General features: G+C 44.7%; 1 protein-coding gene across 1 annotated transcript in view; it reads right to left on the bottom strand.

The window, feature by feature from the left end:
- LOC112559682 overlaps positions 1 to 20,578 on the bottom strand; it is a 26,863-nt gene extending 6,285 nt beyond the window's left edge. The window contains 43 exon segments of the mRNA XM_025231015.1: positions 298 to 398; positions 904 to 971; positions 1,114 to 1,295; positions 1,487 to 1,537; positions 1,701 to 1,868; positions 2,227 to 2,315; positions 2,521 to 2,651; positions 2,888 to 3,089; positions 3,499 to 3,648; positions 3,985 to 4,102; positions 5,514 to 5,699; positions 6,048 to 6,210; positions 6,212 to 6,216; positions 6,538 to 6,669; positions 6,907 to 7,045; positions 7,242 to 7,388; positions 7,647 to 7,825; positions 8,115 to 8,256; positions 8,697 to 8,765; positions 9,177 to 9,382; positions 9,564 to 9,705; positions 9,969 to 10,162; positions 10,404 to 10,532; positions 10,906 to 10,956; positions 11,256 to 11,372; positions 11,662 to 11,787; positions 12,076 to 12,249; positions 12,736 to 12,768; positions 13,032 to 13,106; positions 13,109 to 13,227; positions 13,567 to 13,621; positions 14,520 to 14,767; positions 14,998 to 15,030; positions 15,256 to 15,388; positions 15,972 to 16,045; positions 16,256 to 16,391; positions 16,698 to 16,807; positions 16,908 to 16,984; positions 17,487 to 17,695; positions 18,182 to 18,342; positions 18,730 to 18,848; positions 19,512 to 19,666; positions 20,425 to 20,578. Of these exon segments, the coding sequence (XP_025086800.1) occupies positions 298 to 398; positions 904 to 971; positions 1,114 to 1,295; positions 1,487 to 1,537; positions 1,701 to 1,868; positions 2,227 to 2,315; positions 2,521 to 2,651; positions 2,888 to 3,089; positions 3,499 to 3,648; positions 3,985 to 4,102; positions 5,514 to 5,699; positions 6,048 to 6,210; positions 6,212 to 6,216; positions 6,538 to 6,669; positions 6,907 to 7,045; positions 7,242 to 7,388; positions 7,647 to 7,825; positions 8,115 to 8,256; positions 8,697 to 8,765; positions 9,177 to 9,382; positions 9,564 to 9,705; positions 9,969 to 10,162; positions 10,404 to 10,532; positions 10,906 to 10,956; positions 11,256 to 11,372; positions 11,662 to 11,787; positions 12,076 to 12,249; positions 12,736 to 12,768; positions 13,032 to 13,106; positions 13,109 to 13,227; positions 13,567 to 13,621; positions 14,520 to 14,767; positions 14,998 to 15,030; positions 15,256 to 15,388; positions 15,972 to 16,045; positions 16,256 to 16,391; positions 16,698 to 16,807; positions 16,908 to 16,984; positions 17,487 to 17,695; positions 18,182 to 18,342; positions 18,730 to 18,848; positions 19,512 to 19,631 (5,263 nt within the window). The 5' untranslated portion in view covers positions 19,632 to 19,666; positions 20,425 to 20,578.

Raw genomic sequence — 20,578 nt, 5'->3', positions numbered from 1 at the left:
TAGTTTTTGTACATTAAAATTCACCTTCCCGAATTACTTAATCAGGTCCACAAAATAATTACAACAATTTAAATTAGGAAAAAAAAATCAATTTTTTTAAATTTTTGTTTGGAAGACTGACAGATTGATAATGCTTTGAAAGTAAAAACACATTTCACTGTCTCTGATTATCTGTACACTACCTCGGATTAACCAATATTATTAACTGTGAGTTTTTACAAGATTTTAATAAAAGAAAATTTTTGGAGCGAAATAGTTTGATATTTGAAGTGTAATAAAAGGATGACTATTTCTCACCGTTTCTAGGCAATATGTCAACACAGAGTTTTGAACCCCCAAAGTTGTTTGGCTCACTGGCATCCCAGTTCTCATAGGCCACTGGTGACCCGTCTGACCAGCTTCAAACACCACAAAACATATAAAAAGTATATTCAAATATATATTCAACATATAAACAGGATCATCCATCAAATAGACAAACCAAATATGTAGTCGAATACAAAAATAAAACCTTTTTCCATTCATTTCAGGAAATTGAAACATATTAATCTACCTATATTTCTGTCATTATCCATAACTTAATCCTATATTATCTATTGTTTGAAGGTAAGTGCAAAGAATGTTTCTAACATTTCACAAATTTTCAGTCACCTGTGAAATATTATCTCCCTTTGATGTGAACTAACGAGCGGGCTGTTAATTAGCAGTCATCCTTTTCCTTAGCCACTTAAAAATTATTTCCAGCCTACCAAGGAGCTCATTAAAATTAAGATTGATTCGATGATGTTGAAATTTGATACAACAGAGCAACAACAACAAGTGTGGGTATTCGTACAGTGGTGAGACTAACACACAAATGAAGTGAATGGTATTTGCATAATTAGACTAACTGTTGGTGCTTACAACACGCCGTGCTGGATGTCCAGCTGGCTGAGTCCCACCCACAGAGCTTGTACAGTAACCTTGTTTATCTGGTGTCAACAAAAAACAAAAACAAAAACATGAAAATATCTCCTACAATCCAAAGCAAAAGACACATAATCTCGTCCTGGAAGAGTGTGTGGCGCTGGTATGGGGTGGGTGGGTAAAGGTTGGGTGAAGGGCCAGACTGACCAGAGTCTGCAAGAAGAGCTGCTCCTTCTGTGAGGTGATGGACACCAGGTCGGCACTCTTGTTCAGGCACCACGCCCTCGCCTCCCGCCAGGTGCGCGCTTCGTCACCTGCACCTGTACTGACGTAGTAGCACGAGTCGCCAAACCGCTTCCAGGTGTCGTCCCGAGGGGAACAGCTTCCGGCTGCCAAAGGAAGAAAACACAAACACACACACATGACAAAAGGTAACATTTTCTACTCATACATACCAAATTTATTCCGATTTAAAGACAAATGTTTTACCTTTTCTATCGCGAATCTAGCCAGATATTATTAACAGAGGGTACATCTGAGTACCCGGGGTAGGTAATGTCAATCAATGCAGGATACGTACGACCAGCTGGAGTAGGTGCTATCACTGTGGTGCGCGGAGTAGGAACAGCACCTGTCAAAACATAATGCTAAATAACTACATCACATGGGAGTAAACAAGTAGGAAAGTAAGATTAAAATATTGAAAGTGAACAAATTTTACAAAAAAGAAAATTAGTAAAAAGAATCAAAGTTTATGATGTCGACTTGTCGAGGGCGACAGTAGCCACAGGTACCTCGCAGGACGGCGCACAGCCAGCTGTGCCTGTCGTAGCAGTACTGATGGACCATGGAACCTGTCCCCACGTCCACTTGTCCGCAAGTCTGACCTTGTTGAACCCCACTAGACTGCCCGGGCTTCCACAGGACAAAGTTCACACTGCTACCGTCGCTCCACTTCAGATCTGATTGATTGATTAATTGCCAAAATATAAAGTGACATAGCAACAAAATAGCTCAGAGAAGGTCTCACTGTAACAAGCAATAGTAGAGCATCAACCAGGGAGTAAACATCCCCCTCACAAAGGTGGTGATACTTTGCTTCACACCTGATTCACCTTGATTGAGTCTTTAGGAGGAAGAGAAGGGGTGGTGGCTCGTAACCTGTGTCATTGATTATCTTCCCCGTATGTCTGTTAAGGTGGGTGGGCAGACCAAGGTACACAGTTAACCACAAAAATCTCCGCCCACCGACTTAGTTCCTTGGGGCCAATGTCAGCATGCGAGGAAAAACTCAAAACATTGTAGCATCATTAAAACTACTTAGCAGACTCTTTGTCAGGAGAGTTGTAGGTCTTACCTCCATCTTCTTCATCGTAAAAAAGTCCGATCCAGAGGTTGTTGGAGCGCCTCTGTGCAATAATTCAATATATTGTTATTAGGTTTCAATTAGTATGTGGTGAGCATGTAACACTTGCCCTCGAGGTTCACCGACTGTGAATATCATTAGACGAATAACGAAAGTTACAAGACTATAAATGCTTACATGCACTAGATATTTAAGGAATGGTACCCGACTTAATTAGCAGGGAAAGCTAGGAAGTGCAGAATGCTTACTGTGGCAGGCTTTTGATGAGATCGTCAAAGTCAGTTCTAGAATGGAAGCTGGCGAGTTCTGCTCCTTGGCTTTGGCAGTCTTCTCTGGCTTCATCCCACGTCAGACCATTTTTTACGGATTCTACATTCATCTAGACAATATTAGAGCACAAACGAAGAACGGGTTAATGGCAAACAAAGTATGAAAGACACGAACATTGAGTACCCAGTGGCTCAAAGTCTATTCTAGCGGCAGTCACGTGGTCCAGGTAAGGCCGTCCAGAGTCAATTATTTAGGAATAAATGACAGAGTTCTGCATTTTAAAACTCTTTGTGAAATAGTTTCGTACAATCATTGCAATGTTATTTGTTAATCGTGTGGCTTTACCTGAAAGCAGTTGTAGGTAGCTTCGTACCACCCGTCAGGGCAGCGGGCGCCCGGGGGACAACGGGAGGAGTAGGTAGAGCCACGTACCCGGGCAGCGGTTTCTCGCACACGGCACCGTCCTGCTTGGCCGTGCAGTTCCGGTTGTACCACCCGCCATCGTACTGTCCTCCCCTCAGGGCCACGCAGTGACCGCTCCCTCCTTCTGCTCAGACCACACAGCATCCCCCACCCCACCTTAACATCACCTTTGACAACATGCGAGAGACTGAATGGTCGACACTCGGACTGAGTTGTTTACTTCAACAACAAGCAAAGAAGCTTATCGGTGTTGTTGTTCACATTTTCCCAATTTATTTCCTGTTTAAATTAAATTTATTTTTGTCTACTCGATCTTCCATCATCGCAACGTGTCTCAGAAATACGTATAAGCGTTTGCATGCACAGAGAGAAGAGAGAGAGAGAAAGGGAAAGCACAAACACAAACACAAACTATACAAAACACTAAAATAACATAGACCTCACAAAACATTAACAGCACACAAACCACAAAACGCGTGCATACACACACGCAAGCACGCCCACCAACCCACAGGAGGAAACTAAAAGCTCACTGACGTGGTTGTCCTCGCCCCCACTTGGTGAACTTGACGAAGCCGGAGTTGTCCGAGAAACTGTATTCTCCAGAGGCTGTGTCGGCCACGTCCGTCCAGAAGTAACCCGACAACGAGGCGAGCTGACTGGCGATGAAAGCCTCCTCAAACCTACAAAATAAGAGAGAGAGAGAAAAGACAACAAGAGAACGATAATGAAAATAAAAATTCTTTATTAACGAGAGCAATAAAATAATCAAAGTATGGTTTTGACCCTGGTCCGTGTTCTTGAGAGAGAAAAAGTATATATAAATATAAAATACAGCACGACAAGTAAAAATTTTTTTCTGCTGTTTTTTTTGTTAATGCCTACAGATTAATCCTAGCTCATTAAATTGAATACTGACAAGACACACGAGCTACTTTGATTGGAGGCCATGTAGACAGACAGACAGACAGACAGACAGACAGACAGACAGACAGACAGACAGTTTTTGGATCACTCACTGGTCGTCGATGCGAATAAGCGAGGCATTAAGAGCTAGACAGCTTTGTCTGGAATCATTCCAGGCGCCAGTCCCTGTGTCAACACCTTGTAGCAGGACCCCTGGAACCCGCTCCATCCCTGAAATAAGGATCTCAATCATTTCAGACTGTTTTTGTACTTCGCAGTACAGACTGAACTCCCGGCTCAACATGTCTTGTGTTCGTGCTATTTGTTGTTTCCTGGCTAAGGCCACCTTTGTCAAATTCCTATTTTCCATCTTTCGAATATGCTTAGAATATTTGGTGACGAGTTGTTGCTGTTTAATTTAGTTCTGTTTCACTTAGATGTGTGTGATTGCTATCACACTTTTTAAATGGCTGATTCAACAATCCTGCCATTATCCTGATGGAATGTCGCAAATGCTAAACATTTTATGGTTTATTCTTTGCCACTAGAAATTTCAACAAAGTCACGGAGGTAGTTCTGTCATGCCAGAGTTATCGTAAAAACTAAATGCGTGAGCACTTTACTATAGTAAATATAATATATAGTAAATAGTAAATACTTATATATATATCCTGCCCACTCACACTGTCACACTGGTCCAGCACTGGAGGGAGATGTGGTATTGAAGATGGTATCTGCGCCATCCAACACACCGAGAAGAGGATGTCTTCACACATCGTCGTTCGCCAGCCTCCAGTCTGAAACAACCATCGTCTGTTCAGCGGTTCAGATTGAAACATTCACTGTCTGTCCAGCAGGTCAGTCTGAAACAACTACTGAATGAAATATCACAGACAGTGCAGCCCACCCTTGTCCAAAGACTCGGCAATTAGACAGAGAGACCTCCACCTCATCTAATCGCTGCTCAGCACGTCTGCAAGTGACAGAAGAACATTACTATGGCCTCACCAGTGTGTTCAGCCCCTCTGTAGGTGGGACGAGAAAGTTCCAGAAGGACTCACCTCTCTGTTGAGAGCGATGCAGTGCTGCTCTACTCCAGGAGCTGCTACAGGCTGCCCCGCATCCCACCCCGTAAACGTCACGTCGGAGTTGTCTGCCCACTGGTAGAAGTTGGTCGTCTGCAAGTCGTTGAGACCAATCCACGCGCTGCTGCGACTGTCACATGGAGGTATTTTGATGTCCATTTTTATCACGATCCGTATTAAAGGTCAACCAGGGAACAAAATTGTGTCACATGACTGCGCTCAGAATAAGACACTAGTTCTTCAAATGTGAACGAAAAGATTTTCGCCATTGAACAGAATATTTCTCATCTGTGTTATAGAAAAAACTCAAGGGACTTATTTGCTCAGGCAACGCTTCATTTGTATGAGCTCAAAGGTCACGATTTAATGGCCTCAAATTAAAAATAAAGGTCAATAAAGGTATCTCTACAGAAAAAATAAAACGATGACAACACACTTTGCGACAAACTCGTGACATTAATATATTCTATTCATCATTCGCTACTGAAAACCTACAAAGGCCGAGTGGTTGTCCCTGTGCTATGTACCCGGGTGCTCGGCCGTGTGTGTACCCTCACCATTGCTTGCCGCCAGGAGGCTGAAGACGAAGTCGTTGTCCACCTTGCTGCCAATGGCCACCAAGTCGCCTCCAATCTCCTGACACACCTCCTGCGAGTTGAACCAGCTCGCCCTCTCCAGTATCACCATGTAGCAGCTGTCGCCTCTCGGTGTCCACCCAGTTTTGCAGTACTTGAACATTGGTGCTAGATCGCGAAAAGGCAAAAGAGGGTACAGCATTATCGGTACTTGAATTCGTCATACAGAAAGAGTGAATGAAAAGTTAGAAGAAGGAACAAGAAAGAAAAGTAACTAGTAACATTTTAGTATTTCATGATAGGATTATTCCGAATTTAGCACTGATCAGAAGGAAAAGAAGAAAAGAAAAGAGAGGAACAAGAAGAATGGTATTCAGAAAGAAAGAAATGATGAAAGACAGAAAGAATATTTTTATAGCAAGGTCGATTGGACTCTGGCTGGTCTGCTGAAAAGTAAGATTTTTTTAGAAGTATGCACTGATCACGTGACTGTGACGACGACAGCGATGTCAGAACTCACAGAGGCCGGTATCGTAGATGAAGTTGTTGAAACACCGCCGCACAACTGGTCGTCGTAGGGAGACTGACAGCGCAGCGTGCAGGCGCTGGGTGTGTACCCGTACCTGCCGTATGAGTCGCCGCAGTAACACGTGGAGCTGTTCTGGAGGCCGGCGTAGTAGTAACCCTGTACACGGGTAGCATCCCCACGTGAGTACCCGCTCTCTCTCTCTCACACACACACACACTCACACACGCTCTCAATCTAAGTGTCATAAACAGATAATGGAAATTACATAACTTTTAGTAGGAACTTGAACTCTTTACTCTTATGAATTCTACGATGATTCTTGTTGATCCACATTCAGCCGTCGTGTGAGCCAGTCTCCTGTGGTCAATGGAGTCCCAAGCCCCACAGACAAGTTCTCAAAAACTCTTGCGACCCAAGCCGATCACACCCGAAGTTAGCCGAGCTCACCCGAAATTAGTCGAGAAAAGCCGAACTGACCTTTTCGTAGCAGTGAGGCGCGGCAAGAAGCGGGCCAGACTCCTGCCAAAGGATCCACCAGCGGCTCGTAGGGCAGGTCACGGCTTTGCGGGTTGTCTTGGTAACAACCTATAGCCTGGCCAGAATTAGGGCCTACAGGAAAAGACGGACAACGAATAAATGCTGTACATCACACGCAAATATGTGCTTGAACATTCGCATGTACACAGTCTTCAGCGGCTTGAGATGACCGATGACCTTAAACATAACACACAGTTCAGTTTTCTCTCTTTCTCACTCTCTCGTTCTATCTTTTTAAAAATAAGTTCTGAAAAGCTCACGGTGAGAGTGAATATGGTAATGACAAGAGCAGGGAAAGTGAGTACCTACCCGGGCATCCATACAGCTCCCAGCGCACGGCCATTCCGCGGTTGTAGTCCACGGGCCACAGCTGGACATAGCGCGCCACCTGGGGGCGATCCAGGTAATGCTTCCTCACCGACACAGCATCCAGGTTCCCTTCAAAGATCTGGTCACAACGGAGCACTACAGTGCACAATGCAGCACAGTAAGGTAGAATGTAGTACAGCGGGGAATAATGAACACAATACTGCACAGTATGCTACAATACAGCATTATGATTGATTGATTGATATTATAACCCGTGTAAAAATAACTTTCTACAAAGAATCTAAAATGTAGGGACAGGTGAAACAACTTTCTACCCTGGCGACTAATCCGTTGCCCGCGTAGGTGTTGTAGTTGCGTCCGTCCTGCGAGAAGGCGAGAGTGTACGAGCGCACCCACATAGAGTAGTGTTCACTACCCTGGGTGGCCACACCGGTTATCTGTAACAGCTCACCGAGGTCTACCTGCAAGTAAGGAAAATAAATAATAATGCTAGAAAGGCGTAGTTCCACACAATAGAATGAGGGCGATGTCCATCGCCACTCCTTTGATATCATTCCTTTGCCCAACCCTCCACAAAGAATTCAACAACTGAATGAATGAAAAAAGTAGGCCTCAGCTCGGACACCAGCCCTCGAACCAATCGACTATCCGTTTCCCTTTGTATAAGCACAGCCTGGGTTATATCTTTATATAGATATTGCAAAGGAAGTCGAGACTACCTGTAAGTATTGATGGTTGTCATAGAAGCGAGCGATCCATGCCCCTCCGGAAGTCCCGACGAACTGCTCCCCCAGGCGAGACCGGTGAGCACTGAACCGAGGACCGAGCGTCGACGAGGCGGAGAAGGCCGAGTCCGATACGTTGTGCCTCCCTGACATCAGGGGGATGTCCCTGCATCCTGCACACACACACAGACACCGTACACGAGAAGCCATTTTGTGTGATCTAGCTACCTTCAACCTCCAACCTTTAGTCCCGATGTACGAAGCCCAGCTTTCGCCTCTTTACTGTTAGCAGGAGGGGCTTTCTGTGTCCCCCACCCTCAATGAGGTATACCCTCTGTAGTCATTAGTCGAGAACAACGCGAAACCTGGCACAGAGCTCGGTGAGTGTTCATTAAGTGGACCCTGACCTGAGTTACGTACGAGGTCAGACAGGTAATGCACGTGACACGTGACTGCACTGACCTATGTTACACACCAGCAGGTCGAACCTGAGGGCGATGTGGTTGTGAGCGGCCAGAGGCACGATGCGCACCTGCTGCACCGGGATGCTGGCCTTCAGCAAGTACGTCACGATGGTGTGGTTGTCGCTGTTGCCGGTGAAGTTCTGCAGCAAACGAGTGCAAAGGTCAAGCTATTTGTGTTGTGACGATCGTTTTGATAGTAAAGAGAAGGGAAAGATCAACTCAAGCTTAGACGGTTTTATCTTTACAGGGACAGGATAATGTGATGCTGATAGCTACCAAAGGGTTTTGCCAGACAGCAGGACGTGGAAAGTCTTTAACAGATCTTACTTTCTGTCCTCGGAACATTTGAAGATGGCTGATTGGCTGAATGCTACAAAAGCTTTGGGGATACAATTTGGACTTCATGACGAGATTGCTGTAGTCGATGAACAGAGCAGTGAGTTTGAAATGTTAGCAATAGCTTCTACTGTTTTAAGATTCGTTAAATAAACCAGTTATACTTCCATTTATGATTACCATTGGGATCCCATAAGGCTCTTGATAAACGGTGAAATTATCCGAACCATCATTCAGATGGAACTTGCAGCTGAAAACTTGTCACCCATTCGTCTGCATTTGGGTTACCGGCGATGGACACACCACGTAAAAGCTAGAAACAAACAACAAACTGCTGAAAATATTATCATTTCTCCTTCCTTTTTTTTTATTTCTTACCTTTGCTTACTTTGTCCATCTGCCTGTCTTCTTTCTTTGTTTCTTTCTTTGTTTCTTTGTTTCTTTCGCTTTTTCTTCATTTTATTCTTTCACACCTCTTCAGTTGTCAGTCAGACACACTCGCTCGATTTCGTTTAACAACTATCATCAGAGGAAACGTGCTCAGCCAAAAGAAAGATGGCAAAGTAGATTGAAAACTAAAGGACCAGAAGCTGTTGTCAATAACAGCTAAACTTGCTGCTGAAGACGAAAATGGAGGTGTCAATGGACACACTATGTACCACCGAGGTAGGAAGAAGACTAAGCAACTAGTTACTACGATCGCCACCACAGCCGTCGTGGCTACCTTGACAGTCCCGAGGTCGGCTTGTATCCAGGGTGGAGATGAGGGATTATCGGGGGGTCGCCAGCAGGATGGCGGGGTGTCTGGCTGGATAGGATGCAGGCGAGAATCAAATGCGTCGTGGTCGGGGTCCGACATCCCGGACACAGACAACCCGTCGTCCGTGACAACCAGAGGTCCGCTGATGGTGTACTCTGGCTGACAGGCATCTGCACACAGACGATGTCTGTTGTAATTACTGATCCACAACTAGTGGAATGGACCCTGACTGGCCCTCCTCGCAGCCGACTATCCGCCTGAATTAAAACAACTAATTGTGTAAGTGATGGACACCATAGTACCTACATGCAAAAGGGACCGGAGCTGACTAGAATCTCTGGAACCACTCACCATAAACACAGCCATTGAGTTCCCAGCGGACAGCTATGTGGGTACCCCATGACTGCGGGTACAGTCGGACACTCTGCGCCTGTATCGGCACCACGAACAATATGGAGGTGGACACACTGGGCTCCATAGACCCATAGAAGACCTGCAACAGAAACATGTCTCTTGACATGGACCCTCCCTCTCCTCTTCGCTGTGCATGCACGTGTATACACACAGCACGAGAGAGAGAGGAGGAGGAGGAGGAAGAGGGAAATGCACACACGGATTCAACGATTTCTCATAACAATGTAGGTCCCAGCATGTGGCACTGTCTATTCATTCCATACAGAGATCCTGAGGTTTATTACTTTTCTAGTTGCTAGCTTGTGCTCAGTTTCAAAATACTGAGGCTTAGTTGTTACATACCTGAGCAGTTCCGGGTGGATTTTCCACCCAGCGCCATGGAGAGTTGATGTCGTGCTGGTACTGCACGGTGAAAGAGGACACGAAGTTGAAGGTGTCAACCTCACCTGCGATCTCAATGCCGGCCACCAGCATGGTCTGATAGAAGAACACTCCTACCCACTCCCCCGTCTGGTCCTGGGCCGGTCGCCAGGCACCTGCACCAAGCACCACAGCAGGACGGGATGACGAGGGTCGTTCTCTTGGGCGGAAGGATGCTTACATGTATAAACTTCTCACCCGTTAGTAAGAAAGTTTGAACGACAAGCAAGCATCCCGTATTTTCAACTACTAAAATTTTTCCTAGATTTCCAAGGACAGGTTTTTAGGACCAAGAGGACAGCAGCACAAGCTCAACAACCAACGGTCAGCCTTGTGGGGGTCAGCGAGGTCACTCACCCTTGTTGGTGTCCAGGAGGCGAGAGTCGTGGGGTGTGTGTCGGTCATCAGAGTAGCTGGAGGCGGAGAAGGAGAGCTGAGACTGGACACTGTACAGTCCGGACACGATCGGCTGGACAACGCACGATGCTGCGACAACATCACCGAGTTAGACAACCTACCCCGGGTGCCTGACTACTTACACACAACTGTCTTCAGCTTGAGTTTGTGTTGTAAACACTTGCTGAAGCCCACGGTCTTGTTGACATTAAGACTGAGGACAACTTCTGTTGCAAGGGTGGATTGTAATCCTTACTACTCTCCATTGCTTCCAGCTCGCTAGTAAATCGTGTTGACTGCAGGTTGTTTACCTGATTACTCGTCAACATCAGTCGTACGACTCTAGAAACTAAACTTTTGAAATGAGATTTGATGGTGACATAGAACTCGACTTTTAACAGTTGCTACATGAGTGAGTTGTGGTTCTTACTGACACTTACACGTGGACACAAGGACAACTTACGATACGAGGGGGCAGTCGGTGCTGTGGGTGTGAGGTCAGCTGGTGTCTTGGCTGCGTTTGAAACATGCACACACACACACACACACACACACACACACACACACACACACACACACACACACACACACACACACACACACACACACACACACACACACACACACATGCACACGTGCACACACACATGCAATACATTTAATTCTCAACCGAAGAAAAAAACAATTTATAAACTATTGACACGTGAATAATTTAACTATTGAGTATTGAAAGGTGTGTACAAAACAAACATGAGACTGAGAGCCGACAGGGAGGTAGGCAGAATTGTTGTAGCCGAGGTGAGGTGACTGCACCTTTCTTTTTGCAGATGTAGTTGAGGTAGTGGTTGCAGTTTGCATCATTCCACTCGTACTGCCACTGGACTCTCATCTCCACGCAGTGTTCTGTAGAAGCGGGGCCGCTAGGCTCACCTGGACATCAACACATGTCACCACAACTTGATTGGAACAGTGATCCTCCCTAATATCTTCCTGATTCCATCTCTAGACGATCGTGTTGATGTTAAAGCTAAACACTCCCAAGCCCAGTGGGGCAGAGGAGGTGAAAGGAAGTAAAAGGAAGCACTTAACCTTCTCAATATCCTGCCATCATCTACCTTGATGAACTAGGTACCTATTGACACTTAATACCTGTTGGGTGGGCAGTGGATTTTTACAGACCATGGGTATGCCAGTGTACATGCTGAGTATCGTGGATTACCTGCATGCCAGTTGAGGTACCGAAAGGGGGCGCCATCTGTCCAGTCCCAGCCGCCATCTTGGTTACTGTCAGCAGCTCCGATCCAGAAAGGATCTTGGTAGGTTGGGTACAGCGAGCTCAACATGGCTGAAACCGAGTGTGTGTGTGGGGGTTAGAGAGAGAGAGAAGGGGCAGAGAATGAAATTCTTTGCTGAGGTACTAACAAAACAAAAAAACTGTCAAAGAGTTTAGATAAGAATGTTACCTTTTACTTTTGATTATTGGTCTTTCTCTCGAGAGCACATGAAAAAAAAAACCAAAACACACTCACACTTTTTTTTAAAGACCACTCTAACCAGACAAGGCCAGCCTAATCCAGCCCAGACTAGCCCACACCACAGACCAGACTAGACCAGACCTACCAGCTGTACCCACCTTCCACCCGTGTCTGCTCGCCGGGCCCCGAGATGCTGAGCAAGTTACCTCCCCGCCGTAAGCAGTCGTAGCTGGCGGTCACCCACTCCTTGGGGGCATCCACGACCATCAGGTAGCAGACGTCAATGGTGGGGTTCAGAATCCAGTTCAGGTCGCAGCTGTCAGAACTCGGGACTGATGGAAGGAAATGATCCTACTGGTGCATTGTAATCCTCACCAAACTATTTTCATAGACTGTTTTCAGTAGCATTGTGCGAGGTGATAAAGCAATATCAAAAGGCTTCAATATTAGCAAGTAACATGTAGTGTATGAGTGCCACTTCAAGCTACCTTTTCGAGTCTGTTTAGCGGAAACAAGTATTTAGCAAACTTAGCATGCTATGGTATGGGAATACAGAAATCCTAGTAAACACTACTTTACAGTTCTTGCTGTTACAGAAAAGTACGGATGTTAACACTGACTACTGCTGTCAAACTGTACTTCAGAATATACTGCTGAAAATAACAGAGAATTTTTTTATTTGCTATTTACTTAACACTTTGATTATTAAAAAACAGCTAAAATGCTAAAAGTGCATCTGTCATGGTGCTATTTCCTTAATAAACTGTGGTAAGACATCACAGGATGAAGTACACGTGTATGTCTCAATGTAATCTCACCGACAGAGGGCACAGCTGGCGACCCCGACTGAACTGCAACAAAGACCAAAACAATAAAGTAATGGAAACACAATTTAAACATCCAAGTTTAAAAACCTCAAAGTACTTCCAGACAAAACGAAATACCGAGAATAGTCAATACAGTGGACAGACTACCACGTCGACCTCGTCGTCATGAAACTAATGCTGTCAGAAGTGTTATCCTTTTGCTAGCAAACAACATCCTTTACTTGTTAGTCTCATTTGGAAAAAAAGTTTTTTGTGCTGGCTGCGACTGATAAACGAGGGTTTCTCACTGGCAGGTTTCTGACAGATGTAGTCGCGCTGCTTGCTGCAGTTCTGGTCCAGCCAGCCTCCTGTCATCTCAGGCCGCCAGCAAACATCTCGATGCAGTCCAGACCTTGACTCGCTCCACTGGGCTTTCCCGGCAAGTAGTTGGTGAAGTTGGCCTGTAGGGAGTTCATTTCAGCCATCAGGTCATCGATAGGACATCTAGGACATCAGGCCATCGATAGGACATGCTAGGACATCAGGCCATCGATAGGGCATCCTAGTAATGCTTACTGCTTACTGTCACACTGAGTGTTCTTACGTTTGCTGTATATCAGCTCATCTGCAGAAATGACTATTACTATGGGATTTCTGAATCACACGTTCATGATGATGCTCCTAAAAGTCTTAGACAATGGTAGCAGACATTACTTTTACACATACACACACACACAGACTGACAGACAGACAAGTGGATGGACAGGCAGAGGAAGAAGAAAGGAAAGAAAGAGACAGGATGAAAAGAATTTGCTGACCGGGGTGGCATCAGTCCAGTAGTACTTCATGTCATGGCGGTCGAGCCGAAGACCAATCCATGATGTTGTCTGCAGCTTCACTGCTCAGTAAGACAGACGTTGACGGAGTATGTACTTGACGTCATACTAGTCTACTCAGTACATACCTGACGTCATAGTAGTCTACTAACACCGTTTGTAGAGTATATACTTGACGTCATACTAGTCTACTCAGTACATACCTGACGTCATACTAGTCTACTCAGTATATACCTGACGTCATACTAGTCTACTCAGTATATACCTGACGTCATACTAGTCTACTCAGTATATACCTGACGTCATACTAGTCTACTCAGTATATACCTGACGTCATACTAGTCTACTCAGTACATACCTGACGTCATACTAGTCTACTCAGTACATACCTGACGTCATACTAGTCTACTCAGTACATACCTGACGTCATACTAGTCTACTCAGTATATACCTGACGTCATACTAGTCTACTCAGTACATACCTGACGTCATACTAGTCTACTCAGTACATACCTGACGTCATACTAGTCTACTCAGTACATACCTGACGTCATACTAGTCTACTCAGTACATACCTGACGTCATACTAGTCTACTAAGACAGACCGTTCATGGAGTATGTACATGACGTCATAGTAGTCTGCTCACTAAAATAGATTATTCGCTACACATATACGTTGCGTCACAATGGTCTGACCAGTATAACAGACCATTCTTTATACATGTTACATCACACTGGTCCGTTCAACAATAGACCATTATTTATTTATTGATTGCCCATTAACTATAGATTCTGTTCAGTTCAATACATGATACTCTATATCAGCGCGAAGCAAGAGAGCTTTAACATAATTGTAGACTAGCTGTGCAGAAAACGATTTGGTGGGTTAAGATAGACTGATCACCTGAAAGACATGAAACATTCTGTCATGACAGGTAAGTAATAAAATTATGAACTCACAGCCAAGAAAAGACTGGATGCCGATGTCAGACACGGTGGCCAGGTGAGCATTCAGCCCCAGACACCCTTGCTGCGCCAGGTCCCAGGACGTGTCGAACTGGTTGAGGTTGAAACACTGGTTGCCATACAGCAGCCACGTGTCGTCCTCGCAGCTGTAGTTGGCCGGACCTTGCACAGCAAGACTTAGTGAGGCCTCAGTGCTTTCAAACAGGTGTGAGGCAAGCAAAACTCTCCACACTAAGTTAGACCTACATGAAATTCTAAAAACAGTGGACCTTGTGCACAAAGAAATAGATCGCATCATCATCAACTTAAGAAAAAGAAGAAGAAATGCATGGATTCTTTTTCTGTCATGCCTTTTTTCCACAAATTGAAAAAAAAACAACAAACAATTATGACCAAGTGCTATTACCGAGCGTTTTTGGTCGCAAAGATTGAGTGACGGGTATTTCGCAGACAAAACCTCTGGCACTAAAACAATATCCATTGCTCCATGAGCCGTTTCCATTCCCTGAAAAGATAATAGACACATAAAATCTTGGTTTCCAGAACAGATTACATTCTAGAAGAGACGTGTGGAAGTCGAGGAAGAAATGTAGTTGATGGATGCGTCAATGGATGTTTTAGAATACTCGATGCTCATCACAAACACTGATGTTTAGCGAGGGTGGAATTAATTTGAATCATAAATGTTGTCCAGTCAGTGTACAGTTTACCAGTCAGTATACTAATTCACCAATTTGAAGTATGCCGCAGTCCAGACGATTGGTCTCCGGTCGCGGGAAGGAGGACATCCACACCCCAAAGACTCCAGCTCCACTGGCGGGGCTTCCGTCCGCCCATTGCAAGGTGTCTGCTGTCACCTTCATCTGAGGGACAAATACAAGCTAACATGTTGGCATTCCATCATTACTAGTCTGAAAATGCACTTACAAATCATTTGTTTTTGTTTTACTTGTTTCATCTTTTAAAGTAATCTGTAGATTTAAGTACGACTGCTTTGGTCTGTTATTTGGAAAGCCATTGTAGTTGTTTAACAAATAATTGTCTCGGTTATTCTTGCTGTTTTTAAACCGCCAGGCATTATAGTCAAGCTTACTGGCTGCAACATTGTTGCTGGCCTACCCTGGCTCCGCCATCACACTCCCTGTACCTGTCTTGGGGAGTACCACACACCCGACACCTTTAGCTGGTTCCAACTCTGTTTTCAATACTCTACTCCTTTAATATCACCTGACTCCAACAGTCACGTGCACATACTTGACCCCAGGGTTCTGTCCACTTTGACCTCGTTCATCTCATGTTTTCTGTATCTTTTACTGTCACTAAAAGTCACGTGACAGGCTTGATTATTCTTTGAGACGGGGCTTGTGATGTGTCCTGGTAAGCTAGTGAGTGGACAGCCCAGTGCAAACAGTTTACAAGAGATAGAATGTAAGAATGTCTCCCTACCTGAGAATCCGAGCCACACGTTCCGCACGCCGTCACGTGACAGCTTCTGTGTGATGAAGTCGTGCTCGTCCATACTAACCACAACAACACAAAGCCACAATTATTGTTATCTTCACTTATCAACTCACCATCACTAGTCCACGGATTTATTTCTTTGTGTGTATTTACATAAACTGAGATGGACACCTCTCACCGTGTCTACAAACGCACGTCAATGTATCTTGAAACATTTGCAGTCTCTGTATTTCCTGCATCTAAGGTCTGCTACTAAACATGTCTTTTACCTTTTTATGATGAGAATTTCTGCCCCTTCATCTCGGCAGAACTGTTTGGCAAGGAACCACGTGGTGTACTCAGCCTGCGTGGTTTGGAGCTGGTAGCACTGGGTGGCGTGCTCGTCCCACCCTGGAGGACACGATCCTTCAACACACCAACGAGCGCTTGTAAGGCTAGAGTGACACAAAGCTCTGCACACCACTCCAGACAGTCCAAAGTTCTGGAGCTCAATAACAATAAATAATTAAAGTTTCTCTTTGTTTAGCCCACACCTCCATTTTGTGTACCGCAACAGCGCCATTGTGACTTTGGCAAAGCAAGACATTAAAATAGTACATTGCTCCAATATCAGCAATAATAATAATAAAGGTAGTGAGTAACTGAGGAAATATGGTTTATATGTATACATGGAAAGTTAATAATAAATGAAGTTAGTCAACAGGAGCTCACCTATATGTCTCTGACAGACAAAACCCACTTCGTTGTGACAGGTCGACGCCGTGTAGGACACAGAACCTGCCGCAGTGACTGTCGCCGTGAAGCAGGTCTGTCCAGGAATACTGTTATCATACATATCATTCATTGTTACTGATATTTTTATTTAGAAGATAAATTACTTATTTATTTGTTTACTATTCTGTTGTTAACGTGTTTACTCACACGAGACCGTCATGGCCTTCAGCCCACGACTGTAATGGCCGCCCGCCGGTCACTGTAGTAAGTACACCCTTCTCGACCTGCCAACACAATACAGTAAGACGTTAGGAGCAACACATTTTTGACAATTAATATCTTTTACATCAATTGTTTTTGAATACCATTACAATTATAGAGGCACGACAGAGGACATGAACAGCTGAACAATTGGAGTTCCGACGATGGAAGACTGCGCGCTAGTCGGTTCGATACCCGTGTGGCGCAGTACTTCTCCGGGCTAATCCTGCTTTAAATGAAATTCATGACCTGACTCCTTAGAGGAATGACGAAGTAAAGGCAGAGAGAGAGAGAGATGGACACCGCCGCCCCACTCTCTCTCTCTCTGAAAAGAAAATGTGGCCAAGATGAAAGTGCAGTCTCTAACAACTTGTTCCCCAAAAGATGATGGGTGTATTATCACGACACATTTAAAATAATGGATCTTAAGGTCAATGACCAAGGATGATACTTTCCGAACCACCAGAAAGTTACGGGACTATTTTCAGGAGCGCGGCTAACTGGACAATGAAGTGTTCTTCTCACCGTGTCCGACAGGCCAATCCATGCTGGCACCGCAACTTTCAGTTGACCCAAGGTGTCGTCGTGGTCAGAGGTCGGGACGAAGAGGTGACTGGCTTGCCGCTGACACTCGGCCTCGGCGTCATACCACGTCACGGCGGCTGTCCACGTCTTGTAGCAGGCGTTGCCCACGTCCGTCCACCCGTCATCCATGTCACACAGACTGACATAAGCTGGAGTGCGAATACAGAGACTGTCACCCTGCTGCTCGCATCATTGCGATATTGCTCTGAATTAAAACCGGGTGTGGTGGATGTTTGGGTATCACACCCGTCAGCTTGGTGTGTACACAACAGTGAAAGCAATGGCGAGGCATGTTTAGGCCACCCTGTTGTATTTATACTTACCATGTACATTAAAGTGACTGCAGTAATGAGGTATGGTTGTGTTGTTTTTTTCCATTTTGCAAGTAAACAAAAGTGAAAGTAGTGAGATGTATCTTGATGCCATGCCTGCTGTAAGCTTCTACATCTTGTATGTGAGCAGGAGTGAAGACATTTTGACACGTGACTAGCATATCTCACTGAACTTTTAGTCACCAAATGCACATCAAACTGTGACTTTATAATTTAAAATAAATTAATCCATACAATTCTAGACGCATGTAGTGCAAATCCTTTCTCACTTCACTGTAAGAGCAAACGCTACAAACAGCTCACGGAGGTCAGAAGGTCGTTGACAGACAGTCACGTGCTTCTCTGCGCATGCTCGGTAAGTGACGTAGCCAGCTGACGGCTTCGATCCCGCGGTGACGTTCAAGATGGCGCAGTCTGATGTCCCTTTCTGGTAGCCATAGCCCTCTGTGTTCGCCAGCCAGGCTCTACACAAGACCAGGACGAACGACAACAACAACATTATGTCGTTGATTCTACACTGATGTATGATGGCGACAGTAAATACTCAGATTCTTACATAATTTGTTATTCAAAGAACACGTGACCACTACTCGAAGCTTACCACTACTAAGAATAATAGAGAAGTGGTAGAGAGAATTTTGTAGGGTGGATCCGAGCTCAGTTCGCTGTGCACAAACAAACCGACAGTCAACAAGACAACAAAGAAACAAGCGGCAACAAACAGATGACAGCCATCACGAATGGAGCGGATGGACGAAAATTTAAAAAATATATATATTCATGAGTTCTGCACTGTTAATCAACAGCACGAATCGTTCAAAGTATTTTATGTGTGGAAAGACAAATCTTACATGTTTGACTTGTTGTACACATGTCCGTTGACCCAGGTGTACACACCGCTGTCCGAGCGCTGCAGACCCAACCAGTACTGTCCGTTGTCACCTGGCTGTAGCAGGCTCAGAAGGTAGTTCTGTGTTACAACAAGTGTTTTAAGACTTCAGAAAATGTCGTTTCAAATTTAGCTGTAAATAATTTTTTTTAATCATTCTGATAGCAAAGATTTGTCGAGTCAAAACTGTGTATTGGCATGTTTATCACAGTGATGATATAGCAAACAGTCATGGCTTTGTCGCTTCTATCATGAACAGTCGAGTATGAGAGAAAGAGAATAGAGAAAGTAGACATTCCCAAGGGTTAATTCATGCATCGTTAATCTCTTTCAGGAAATCTACCTATTACCATCGAGAACACGTCATATCTACCCGACTATTACCATCCAGCACACGTCAAACAAAATATTTTGCCTTCTTCTCTTCTGCATTCTTTTCTTTCAATTTCTTGTTCTGTCCTCTATGTCTACATCACCCTCAAACAACTGCTTACACGTTTAAACTCAAACATCGGTTATGGCCGTTATCACACATGAACGCGAGCAAGAAATCAAAGGGAGCTTGCACCGGTCGTTGCACAGATTAGCAGGTGTGTTTTTTAAAGGTGATATCGTACACATTAAATTGTCCGCCACACGGCAGTGCCCTCAGAGGTTGGCCTCGTAAAGGTCATTCGTTATCGACGAAAATATTCCAGTAAATCAAGAAAGTGCCTTCTACATCCCCCGCTATAGCAGCCTCACCCATTCTGCACGTGAAGATATAGACACCAGGGTGGCATTGTACATGTTACACTGTGTAACAGCAGTGGAGTGGTCTGTGGCATCGGTCTGTATCAGATAGCACTTGGTGCTTCCAGACATCCATCCTGCAGGGCAGCTGCCTGCTGCGCCTGGCCCTGTGGTTGTAGTGGACAAAGAAGAGAATAAGTTGCAGTTACTGTAGATCATCGATCATCAGTAAAATCAGTCGATGGCTACTGATACGATAACCTTTTTAGAATCTGAACTCGTGCTTCGTTGACCGGGTACATGCTCAGTAACCTATGGTGAGTGGACCCGACTATAGAGCAGAGGGTCGCTGATCTGAGACCCAACCCACTGAACACTCGGCGGGTATAGGTACCCGAGGTGTTAGAGAAAGGCGTGGAAAGACAGGAGTCGGCGCTGCATTCCGTACATCGTATCTTGGACACGGGGAACCACTTATACCTTTACTCTAACCACTTCTGTCTTTACTTTAACCCTTTCACCTATGATAATGACCTACAGCGGAAATCAAACCATCATTGTTTTACGGAAGAATTGAAAGTCATAATGTATAGAAGACCTCCGAGAATTTACATAAAGACCTCAGTGTTTACACAATGTTTACATTGTCAGAGAAACTTTTTTGAAGGAATATATAGGTGTGTTTACACAGGATAAACTTGTTTATCGCGATATACAACACTTCATCTAAATTTATCGAAAATGAGAGCTAGAAATAATGAAAGCTCATTTTAGATAACGACTACCAGAGATGAATTGTTTAATCACATCTCACTAATTAGAAAGGGGCGTAATTCAGACATTTTGAGCCACGATTCAAGCAACTATTCTCCTTTTTACTCCCTACTTTGTTACTTTTAGTTATAAAAGTATTCTGACTTCTTACCTGCAAGGTAGATCAAAAGGCACACCTTCAACAAGCTTGTACAGAAAGTCCTTTCATGGTTGCATTGTAGTCAGGTCAGATCTCTTAGTCTTCTCCAAGGGTGAGCATAGTACACGAGTGGTTAGTGAAATCAGGTGTAGATGTGCTGCATTGA

Source organism: Pomacea canaliculata, linkage group LG3 (genome assembly GCF_003073045.1).
Source record: "Pomacea canaliculata isolate SZHN2017 linkage group LG3, ASM307304v1, whole genome shotgun sequence".
NCBI classification, from domain to species: Eukaryota; Metazoa; Mollusca; class Gastropoda; order Architaenioglossa; family Ampullariidae; genus Pomacea; species Pomacea canaliculata.
This window is presented reverse-complemented; position numbering and strand designations above follow the sequence as displayed.